Raw genomic sequence first — 11,791 nt, 5'->3', positions numbered from 1 at the left:
CTGCCATGTACGGTTTACAGACGGTGATACTGAGAAAAGGACTGAAAGCTGAGTTGAAGATGATAAGATTTTTACTAGGAGTGACCATAATGGACAGGATTGGAACATCAGAGGGACAGGTCAGGTTGAGCAGCTTGGAAACAAAGTCAGAGACGGGGATTGTGAATGTACTGGACAAAGCATGTTGACTATGAAGCTGCCAGAGAAAAAAAAACAAAGACAGCTAAGATTCATGGATGTGCAGAAGAGTTGGTGTGACAAAGGAAAATGCCAGGGTGAAATGGTGCTGTGTAAGCAGCCAAAACAAGAAGAAGAAGCTGTACGTATGTGGCAATGAAGCCTATTAGTTCCCGCTCCCAGCTGATGAGACAGATCATTCAGAAAATGGGTTTATTCGTAATACAGCAGGATTTTGGTTTCTTACATCACATACAGATGTCTCCATGCATTCAGCATTGAAACATGGTCTTCAACATTTTTTTTTAAATCTACTTGTGTAACTATAACGGTACAGAATGAATCATCAGAATCTTTTATTTCTCTGCACTGATTGTTTCACAGACACAGTCTACATCAAAGTTCATTTAAACCCCAAAGAGAACTGAAGAAATCTACCACCAAATATGAATCAAGTATACGGGCAAAAATCAAAAGAACACATTATACGACGAAATCTTTGCCTTACCATAGTGAGCTGTGGTGCGAAACCTGCCGTTAGAGGGCAATAAGGAATAAATCATTCTTTACTGGTAAGTATGAAACCAAACTCTGTGAGAGGAAATCAATCGGAATATAAGGCCACAAAAACCAAAGGATCTAACTCATGGTTACAACAGATGCTGGATATGTGCTGATAAGTTGGTAGGGCGGATGCACAGCGTGTTGCACTGTGACTGGTATATGAGTGGCAGCAGTACCCATGTGTGGCACAAAGGAATCGTTTCATTGACAGGAGTCTGCGGATTCTGCTTGTATCAGTGGCGACGCCGCAATCCCGTCTGCTGTTCGGAAAGTTGGTGGTTTGTGAATTTCTGCAAACTACAACATCGACATACCAATCCGGTTACCCTGCTTCGTTTTGCATGACTTATGCAGATACATCACTGAAATGATGGCATGTCAGATAAACATCATTACAGCCACTTATAGATTCATCAACAATATTCACATTCAGTAATACGGAGTTATCAGTTACAGCATCGTCCCCCTCCCCATCCCCACCCCCCCGGTATGCAAATTAGACACAAAAAATTAAAAAATTAAAATAAAAAAAAATCCACACAAGCAAGAGCAACCTGACGCAGTTCGAGTACTCGTATAGACAAGCAGCACAGGCCATCTGTGCTGAGTTAATGTGCTATATGCTGTTTTCACATCTAAAAAGACCATAAAGCTGACTAGTCGCTTTTTTTGTTGGCTTTTTTTTGTTGTTGTTGTTCTGAGCAAATGTTGCCACCAACTGCACTAAAAGTGGTGATTTCGGATAGTTTTGCGCATCCTACTGTAAACGGCGCGAGAACACGATGAGGGGGGAAAACATACAAATAACATCTATGCGGTTCTCTGGATGGAGAAGTACCCAACAGTGGTGGCAGGATGCATGCAGGTGAGGCAACTGAGAAAGAGTGTTGTGCGTTTTAAAATATTTAAAAAGGGCGGCTTCGACGCTTCGGGTTGCCACACGGGGAGTAGAAACATGGCACAGATATCAAAAGACGTCAGAGAGCTGCTTGGGATAATACTGTCTAGGCTGCGGAGTTCAAGTACACGCTCGCAAGTCAAAAGGAAAAGCAAAGCAATCATATTAATCATTGTGACATGAATCTGCCAGATGTGACTGTTCTCAAACATGGCTCTGGAACTCTGTAGGAAAAGGCATAAAAAACAACAAAAACAAGAAAAAAAAAAAACAGGACGTGGAACAGTTCCTTTCATGGACCACTGACAACGGGAAAACATACATCAACAAAGTCAGATTGGACTCATTGCTGGAGTCCCATGTGACTCGACACAGCACCTAGAGACTAACATACAGTACATTATATACCTAAAGACGATTGGTGGACGAGAGGTGGACGGAGGAAAAGCAAGTGCCTGCTGTGATTGCTTATTGTTAGTGTGCATATGTGTGTGTCTCTGTGTGTGTGTCTGTGAGTGACTGGTTAGATACGAACATGAGAATGTGTTTTTTTATAACCACAGAAAACCAGAAGGACCAGACCAAAAATCTAAATCTGACACCCCGCCGCCCCCACCCAAGACCCAGAATCTTTTATCAATCAAAAACCTCGGTGCTCAACCCGCACCCTCATCCCTAAAAAGAAATAAAAAGTTGGTATGGGTGTGGTCGCTGGATGCTTTCTTCCAGTTTTCTTCTTACTTCTTGTTCTTGAGTTGATTGGCCAGCCAATCGAGGCCCTCGTAGAGGCCATCGCCGCTGGTGGCGCAGGTGGCCTGGATGTACCAGTTGCGATGACGCAGAGAGTGCAAGCCCAACTTGTCTGTGATCTCTGCGGCGTTCATGGCATTTGGTAAGTCCTGTCAAAGAGCAGACGGGTCAGTGAGGAGAGAAAATTGCGCTTTCCATCTCTGCGTGGATGAATTTTCTGCATGTTTTATTTTGACTGGAGTATTATTATTACTACTTTGCAATACTCCAGTGTTTTCACAGGAGCTTTAGAGAGTAGTATGAGGGGTACCGTATTTTCACGACCATAAGGCGCACTGTGCTAAAAGGCGCAGTCTCAGTTATGTGTGCCCTTACTGTATTTAACACACACATAAGGCGCACTGGACCATAGGGCGCATACAAGTACCGTATGCGTATTTAAAAATAAAGCGGGAGCAAACCTGAATTCGGTACCTTACTCACATTTCTATTGCCGGTAATCGTCATCATCAACAACACACAAGCATACAAGTGTGCGTATTTAAAAATAAAGCAGGAGCAAAACAAAGTTTGGTACTCACATTTTTATCATCAATCAAACCCATCGAAGTCCTCATCCTCTGTGTCTGAATTGAACAGCTGCGCTAAATCTCCATCAAACATGCCAGGTTCACTGTCTTCACCGTCAGAGTCACTTTCTGTGCCGTGCGGCTCCTCGGAAACGATGCCGGCTTTTGCGAAAGCTCGAACAACAGTGCCAGCAGACATGTTAGCCCAAGCATCTACAATCCATTGGCAAATTGTGGCGTAACTCGCCCGGCGCTGCCTTCCACTCTTAGTGAAACTGTGGTCTCCACCGGTCATCCATCGCTCCCAGGCCGCTCGCAGCCTTACTTTGAACGGGCGGTTCACACCGATGTCCAGCGGTTGGAGTTCCTTTGTCAGGCCTCCCGGAATGACAGCAAGCTCACAGTTCATTTGCTTCACTAGTTTTTTCACATCGGCTGTGAGATGGGCACGCATAGAGTCACAGATCAACAGCGATGGTGATGCGTGGAAAAAACCACCTGGTCTCCTTACATACACCTCCCTCAGCCAGTCTTTCATCATTTCCTCATCCATCCAGCCCTTTTCATTTTCCTTAATGATGATTTCTGCTGGAAACTTCTCTTTAGGCAAAGTCTTTCGCTTAAAAATCACCATAGGCGGCAGTTTCTGTCCATTAGCATGGCAGCCAAGCACAACAGTAAAAGAAGACTTTTCATACCCCGTTGTGCGTATCGCTACCGTGCTGGTCCCCTTCTTCTCCACAGTGTGACTCACCGGGATGTCAAAAGTGAGCGGGACCTCGTCCATGTTTGTGATGTGGCTGGGCTGGATGTTTTTGTCGCCGATGTGTTTGCTGCAGTAGGAGCGGAAGATGGCCAGCTTTTCCTTATAATCCGCTGGAAGTTGCTGCGCTACCGTAGTCCTGGTCCGGATGGAAAAATGGCACCGTTTCATAAAACGAAAGCACCAAGACGGACCTCCTTGGAAATGTTCAATGTTCATCTCTTCAGCTAGTGAAACTGCTTTTAGCCGAATGGTGACCGTCGAAACGCTTCTCCCGCTCGCTCTTTGCTCGATGATCCACCGCTCGAGTCTTTCCTCCAACTCGAGCCACCTCGCCTTATGTCCGCGGAAACTCAGCTGCGTTTTCTTGACCTGCCGGAGCTTGTTTTCCAGCTTCCTCCATTTGCGAACCATCGATTCGTTAATCTTAAATTCTCTCGCCGCTGCTCGATTTCCATGTTCCTCCGCGTAGCTGATGGCCTTCAGTTTAAACTGTGCTTCGTAAGCGTGTCTCTTTGCCATTTTCAGGGTTGTTAAAACAACGATGTCCTGCATAATGCACATACCTGTTCTTTTATACAGGTATGTGCGATTGTCCCGGTATATACGATCAACGCCCACACTTCACCCTTTAACGTTCTCATGGTGTTCTCTACTACGTCCTCCTTACAACACATAGGGCGCACCGCGCTATAGGGCGCGCCGCACTTTTTGAAGAAAATCTAAGACTTTTAAGTGCGCCTTATGGTCGTGAAAATACGGTAGTTATTCTCTAAGTCTTCTTCTTTCATAGGAGTATTAGAGAGTAACTTTTCTGTAGTAGAGTCTAAGAGTAGTCCTGTGAAAACACAGGAATATTAGAGCTCTTTAACAAAGCATAACAATAGTATTATAACATATAATAATAGTATTATTACAGAGTAACTAATCTCTAAACTGCTCTATAATATTCCTGCTTCATTAGAGAGTAGTCTTAAGACATTAGAGCTTAGAAAGTAACTGCTCCCTAATACTCCTGTGAAAACCTTTCTCGATGTGGAATATCACATGATGTTAATTATAAGTCTGCACCTAAATATCACTGACCTCACTAATGTGACTAGTAACATCTGTGATTACCCATTAGTTCATGTCACAATGACTGTTTTACTACCTTTTTACTACCCTGGTAATGATTACAACTCACACTATAATTTAATGCCACCTAATTTCCAGAACTGCTTTAAAATTACACAGATAAGGAAGCTGGTATTTGGGGGCTCACCCTCTGCTATGAGCCTGCTATGTGTATGAATATACGTAACACTAGAGTCTCTTGCCTGTTTATTAGCAAACACGAGGAGCACGGCATCCCTCAGCTCGTCCTCAGCCAGCATCCTCATCAGCTCCTCTCGCGCTTCGTTCACACGCTCTCTGTCATTACTGTCCACCACAAAGATTAGACCTGCAGCGGCAAGAGTAAGAAACAAAATAAACCATTTGCATTAGAAGAAGAGAAATGCAAGCATTTATGTTGCTGTGACCCTCTGATTAGCTCCGCTCACCCTGCGTGTTTTGAAAGTAGTGTCTCCAGAGAGGACGGATCTTGTCCTGCCCACCCACGTCCCACACAGTGAAGCTGATGTTCTTGTATTCCACTGTCTCCACGTTGAACCCTGAAATAAGAGGTCACACAGTGCGTGAAGCAAAACATAATATCCACTGTTGGCTGATGCGAGTAGAAAGCTGCTTTCACATACCGATTGTTGGGATTGTGGTGACTATTTCCCCCAGTTTGAGCTTATAGAGGATCGTTGTTTTTCCAGCAGCATCAAGCCCCACCATCAAGATCCTCATCTCTTTCTTCCCTATGAGGCTCTTCAGCAAATTCCCAAAAATGTTCCCCATGATTCAGACGATGTTCCTAAACGTCAGTTTAAGTGCTTGAGGCCTTTCTGCAAAGTGTCAGTTGTCCAGCGGGGATTGATTTTTTTTTTAGGAGGGCTGAAAAGAAACAGACATTGAGAAGCAATCATGCTGGTCTTAATTATTAACATGCTGGAATGAGACAGAATGATTAACGAGCCAAACTGTCAAGTCTGTTAAATTACAATCCAGTAAATACTCTGGCTCACTCCTCCTCTCACCTCTCAAACACTAAAATGACAAAATCAAGCCAGAGAAATCTCACTTCTACATGCACGCAGCAAGACAGGTGCAAAGCTGTGTTACTCGCCCACAGTCATTATCACAGAGCGGGTGATGGAGATGCCATGACTCCAGGCTTCAGCACAATCTGTTCAGACCCTTTCTGATGCTTTTTTCTCCTTCAAATGTTAGCCTGTAATGGTGCCAAGCCCTTAAAGCACATGAAAAATGTCCTATATTACAGAGCGTGGCTTGAACACATCTATAACAAAGCCATCTGGTCATAACCAGGGACAAATGACTAAAATTCTCCCTTTAGATTACTTTTACACCGAGTCATATCAGACACAAATAATGATTTTTAAAAAAGTGCCCTAGGTGGGTGTAAAATCTATACAGCACGAAGGGGAAAGGAGGGATAACCTCAGGGAAAGCAGCAAGAGGAAGGATATTTCTTTCAGGGTGGACACAGCAAGTAGAAATAGTCAAATGACAACTCAAGGGACAAAAATAACTAAAAATACTCAACACAGGTGGGATTTCTTTTCTAAGGCTGCAAAATATGCTCTGCACACTCCACCACCTAAGTATTCAAGTAAGGTCACACAAGCCAAAGACGAACAAATCAAATGAAACTATAAAAGGTACTCAAACACTGTTGATTGTATGTTTATTTTTAATGTGGACAAGAGCTGCCCAATGCCTAGTTTTTAATATGTTGTAAGTGCAGTAATTAAACAGTCCTATGCTGACAGCTATTCAGAAAGCGAGTAAACAGGCTCAGTAAGGTGAAATTTAAGACTAGAAAATAAAAGTAAACGAGGACTTCCCGCAGCCCTGTCCATGGTGCTGAACACGATCGGCACCCTGCTGCTGTTTCTGACACCAGCTCCTCTCCTCATCCAGCTACCGCAGGTTCAAACACGGCATATTTCATTAAATGGTGATCTTAGGTGGGCGAAGGGCCGCGATGTGCCGGTCTGATAGAATTCATTCAGCTGCCAGTGACTCAGGTTAGCCCGGAATGCTACGTTAGGTAACCCTTACACGGGGCTCCTGTAAAATCTCTCGTCGTTACCCAAGCTTAGTTGCACAAAGTCGCGCCTTCCCCCCCGAATTATCGCTTCTATAATAACTCTATTTATCAGTCTAGTTTGCTTCAATCGCGGAATCGATTAGACGTGACCGTAGCTAGCGTGTTGATCCGCCCCATTCATCCATCCGTCCGCTCATCACCTCAGCGGGCATCCGGCTGCTAGCGAGCCGTCACTCGTTGTTACCCGGAGCTTAATACATCCCCCACCGGACAGACATCTGCTCCACTACAGTTTCATCACCTGCCGGGAACTACATGGATTTTTGTCGTGCTGATGGTGGAGCCAGTATCCTCACTTACCTTAGCCGAGCAGTCCTCTACTATCAACGTCTCACGACACTTTCCGAGAGAAGCGACTCAGCAGCAAGCGGGATCTCGCGAGAGCAGGTGTCACTTCAACAGTACAATACGACCAAAAGGTTGTAAAAACTCTTCTCTGTTTTTCTTTTCTTTTAAAAACAAAACCAGGTTGTCTGTAAGATTATTATAGTTAACTAAAACGTCACGTAAAAGAGCGAACCGTGAATTTTAGTTAGTATTTTGGTTAACTGAAATAAAAATAGAAACTAGACTGAAACACAAAAACCGGGAACTCTGTGAAAGGATGCTGAGCAAGCTACTCAACACTAATAAACATTTAAAAATGTATAGGGAAGCTGTCCTTTATTTTACTCATTAGCAAATGGGTTGTCTGAACCTTAATCATGAGGCTTTGAGATGCCTATGACTGAGATTCAACTCGATTCAGTAAATTCTTTAATGGGTTATCTATTCTAAACTAACTATCTGTTCAGCCTTTAATAATTAAAAAGGTTAAAACTAACACCAAAACTAATACAAACAGCTAAATGAGGAAGAGGTAAAGGAAGTAAAGAGGATTTTTTTAAAAAGGAAGTGAGGAGTGAAAACAGATAGATACAGACTTTATTAACGCCACACTGGGGAAATTCACTTCTTACAACAGTACAAGGGTCAGAAAGAAAAAGTGAATAAGATATATTTTAGAAACAATAAAAACCTTGGGTCTTGAGCATTATTCAGTGGGCTGTGGACAGCCAGGGTCTCCTGTGTGTCTCTCTGTCCACCTCTGGCTCTCGGTGGGGGGAGTTTTTGCAGTCTCTCACCCTCATTTTCAAGTATGTTTCATGACAAGCACTCATTGACACTCCCCTTCTCTCTATCTCACACACACACACACACACACACACACACACACACACACACACACACACACACACACTAACTGTAACAGCATGCTGCTTAAGGAGCTGCTTGGAGCCTCCAGTCTTTTGCAGGGGGTGAAATAAAATAAGAATACTTATTACACATAGCATTCTACCTTACCTCATGCTTGGTTGAGTTGGTTAAATGAGGTCACTCATTTAAATGAGCCAGTTTATGGGAAAACAACTGTATAGATATGCAGTGCTTTTAAATCAATGGGCAATCTTTTGGATCTTTGAAATCTTAAGTCATGTAAATAGTCTGAAACATGAATGAGACATATAAATTTACACTGCACACCATGGAAAAACAACCAGCTGCTCCATGTATGAAAAAGTCCAAAAGTTGGGGTCCTTATTAGGATTAAATGCAAAATTCTGACATGTCAGAGCAGGAAAACTGCACTAACACCAACAGCAGTCACAGTCAGTTTAGGTTTAACATTTTTAGGGTCTCAGTGTTGTTCCTCACTGAGGTAAAATATACAGAAAAGACGCTTCGTCAGTGTTATTAATTACACCTGTGCTCTTCATTTTATCACCAGTGCCTCGAGGGCCTATCAGCTGCACAGTTTCTCAGACACCCACATCACAGTGTGCTGTAACACATGGGAATTTCTAAACATTTCCCAGATGCCACAAAACCCACCATTGCCCCAGTTCAGGGAATACTCTTTTAAAGTGGTTTAGTTTGTGGAGATCCTATTAAGCATAAATGCATTCAATTACATAAACTATGGATGTATAATCTTTAATGAAATAACAAACCTGTTTTTAACTCAATTAAAACAATCTTGATTGGGGTTAAGTAGATGTTCTCTTCTTACTATTTTAGTTTATCTTGATTTTGCAAAGTACAATATGAAAACAAATCAGTTCCTGAACAGTAGAGTTAGAACGTTTTATTGTAGCATAAGAGGACAATCTAGCACCTAGAGACAACAGGGAGTGGGGGAGGAGTGCAAGACTGGAGGAGATCAGTAAAATATGCAGGGCAGAGACTATGAAGAGCTTTAAATGTTATCATGAGTATTTCATAGTTCATTTGTTGTGGTACAGGCAGCCAGTGTGGTTGATTAAGCAGACATGTGGCATTTTCTGCTGACTTTTGGAGTTCAATGATCAGTAGAATTCAATAAAAAGTTTGCATGAATAAGTTTATAGTATATTTATGGGCCTCCACCGTTGTGTTGTTGAGACCAGACTGAGTTCATGATGTTGGGACTGTCTTTTGCAGAACTCATGGTTCTTTTTCATGAAGACAACTTTTTACAACAGGCTGTATGCTGAAAGTCATTGACATACTGTAGAAAGAATTTGTGACCAATCAGACTGCTCCCTGATGGTACTACATAACACATAGAAGTATTCTTGCTTATGACAACACTGAAATTGTGAATAATATGTTGCATTACACTAATGCACAAGCAAAAAATTAAACATGTAATGTAGCACATGCAATTGTTTTAATGGAGCTAGAGCATTTTTAGGACAGGTTCAAACAACAGTCACAATAACAAGTGCTGAGAAAACAACTTCTTAAACCAGCTCAGCAGGTTCACCCAGAGACAACTAAAAGCTACAGATTTACTTCAATTATTTTGAATGAGTCAATCACCATCAGCTTCAGCATGGGTGCAACTGTAAATGAAAGAAATCCAAGTGCCACTGTGCCCGACACAATGTTACATAAAACTTCTGTTATGTGCAAAATTACTTGGTTTTCAGGAAATGGTTGAAATTGTTTTTCAGAACTTAGTAACACTTGTGCAATACTTCCCTGCACAGATGGGGAACAAAGTAAAGCATTTGTTGCGTAACAGTAACATGGCAAATGATCATTCTGGACTGCATAAACGAGAGGAAGTAGTTTAGCATAAATCAACCTGATTTATCATGTAGATACGAACTGTACCACGACGCATAATGGCAAATCAGAATATTATCACCATCATTGTAGTTCAGTCAAATAATTAGATTTTGGTCTCTGGATATGACTAAGCCACATGGTGCTTCATCCCGGCATGCGGTGTTGGAAGAATCACATAGCAAGCAAGACTATATGTTTGTTTTAGTTAACACCAGAGCTAAATACTATAATTAACTCCTCTGCACGAAAAACTATCCTTTGTCTAACACATGAGCATGTGGCACAAATACTGCAATCTGGGACAGTGTTCTTGCAGAGAACCTGAGTTAAATGTGTATAGACTGAAGGCCATTTCTTTAAAATTTGCTTTGAGAACTGGCAGCATTTAAGGAAGACATAAAAATACAAATGAAATGAAACACAACAGATTTGCAATACAAATAATCAATTTGGCATGCATGACTGTGACTATATGGGGTGGCACAGAGAGACTGACATAATTAAAATGTTGGATGTTTTGACCAGTTGTACCTGAATTTATACCATTTCACATTTTCTTTACGTTAAAGATGTCATTATGTTTCACAGCCCAGTACAGCATTTCTGGATATTTGTCTATTCATTCATTTGTATTTTACTGCACGTGATTTTCTGTCCCCTTTAAAGTTACAGTGTGTAAAATCTCACCAGTGGATGTCAGTAGACTGCAGTCAAATAATTTTGGTTTTCTTGCCCCTCCCACTTCAAGTGCATGATGGTAGCTACACTAGGTGCTGTACTACAAATAATTCTAGTGACTGTATATTGCCAGCCTGTTTACCTCAGCTGTCAATACGCTGGGTGAAAAGCGTCCATGTCTAATTACGCTGGAGGAGGCTGTAAAACTTTATGAAAGAAGTTTAACATGATTGATGAGTCAGTAAAGCTCATTTCTGTCTGATGACAGTGATACAGAGGTGAATTCTTAAGGATATTATTTTAACACTTTTTTTAAAATCAGAAAGTGTTGCTGTTAGCTGCTGTTAGCTGCTGTTAGCTGCTGTTAGCTGCTGTTAGATAGCGTTAGTGAAACTTACTTTGAAGTGGAGATAACATTGTTGGACTCTGAAACACCAAATAAACTCTCATACAATGTGAGAATGTAATGAAACTGTTTATCGGAAGGAAAGTGTGATTCTTAGGACACTTGAGTCTAACATTAGTTGGCATAATTTTATCTTATATGCAACTATTGCTGTTGTTTGGTCGGCTCGCTGTCAGCTGTCCTTAGAGGGTGGGGTCACATGTCTGCTGCTGACAAGTGTCACGGGGTGAAACGGGACAAGTTATTTAGAGTTTTTTATTGTGCATGTTTTGCAATGTTTTATCTGTTTTAATATTTTAATATTGTATATTGGGGTTGTTTGTATGAGTTTTATTGCATGTTTTTATCTTATTTAAATTGAACACCTGTCCTGGAAAGACTCCGCCCCTACCTGATAATAAACTGTTCACACCTGCGAGAGATCCCAGAGAGGCCAATAAGAGGGCCTGGCAGACCAAAGGAAGCAGTTCGACCGAGAGGCTTGAGAGACGGCCAGGAGTAAGTGGTGCCAGGCGGCAGCGCCTGCAAGCCGAAGGGGCTGGTGGAGCTGGGCGTTAGGACCAGCGCGCAGAGGCACCAGCGCGGGAAGAACGGACAGTACCAGCGCACAGGGCACCAGCGCAGAGGGCACCAGTGCAGAGAGTGACAGTACCAGCGGGGAGAGCGGAGA

At 42.3% G+C, this 11,791-nt stretch overlaps 1 protein-coding gene across 2 annotated transcripts; it reads right to left on the bottom strand.

Annotated features, from left to right (window-relative positions):
• Positions 1-376: 376 nt before the first annotated feature.
• On the bottom strand, positions 377-7,401 carry arf3b (ADP-ribosylation factor 3b). 2 transcript variants are annotated; one of them, XM_085273927.1, is made up of 5 exons: positions 7,245-7,401; positions 5,461-5,704; positions 5,266-5,376; positions 5,041-5,165; positions 377-2,538 (listed from the first exon to the last, which is right to left on the bottom strand). In XM_085273927.1, exons 2-5 carry the CDS (start codon positions 5,606-5,608, stop codon positions 2,377-2,379), a joined length of 546 nt encoding a protein of 181 aa, XP_085130053.1. In that variant the 5' UTR covers positions 5,609-5,704; positions 7,245-7,401; the 3' UTR covers positions 377-2,376. The 2 variants fall into 2 exon arrangements, with proteins under 2 accessions (XP_085130053.1, XP_085130055.1); XM_085273929.1 differs by lacking the exon at positions 7,245-7,401 and adding an exon at positions 7,085-7,193.
• Positions 7,402-11,791: the final 4,390 nt, after the last annotated feature.

Source organism: Mchenga conophoros, linkage group LG5, assembly GCF_057382185.1.
Source record: "Mchenga conophoros isolate Kocher_MC1m ecotype Shallow Benthic linkage group LG5, M_conophoros_male_GT1.1, whole genome shotgun sequence".
NCBI classification, from domain to species: Eukaryota; Metazoa; Chordata; class Actinopteri; order Cichliformes; family Cichlidae; genus Mchenga; species Mchenga conophoros.
The sequence above is the reverse complement of the archived record's forward strand: the minus strand, read 5'-3'. Positions and strand labels throughout refer to the sequence as shown.

What these genes read in the sequence shown, in the direction of transcription:
- arf3b (XM_085273927.1), bottom strand. Translation starts at nt 5,608, where the DNA reads ATGGGGAACATTTTTGGGAATTTGCTGAAGAGCCTCATAGGGAAGAAA. An exon ending in CACCACAATCCCAACAATCG is followed by an intron (nt 5,377 to 5,460) that starts GTATGTGAAAGC and finishes CTCTTATTTCAG; the next exon opens with GGTTCAACGTGGAGACAGTG. An exon ending in CTACTTTCAAAACACGCAGG is followed by an intron (nt 5,166 to 5,265) that starts GTGAGCGGAGCT and finishes TTGCCGCTGCAG; the next exon opens with GTCTAATCTTTGTGGTGGAC.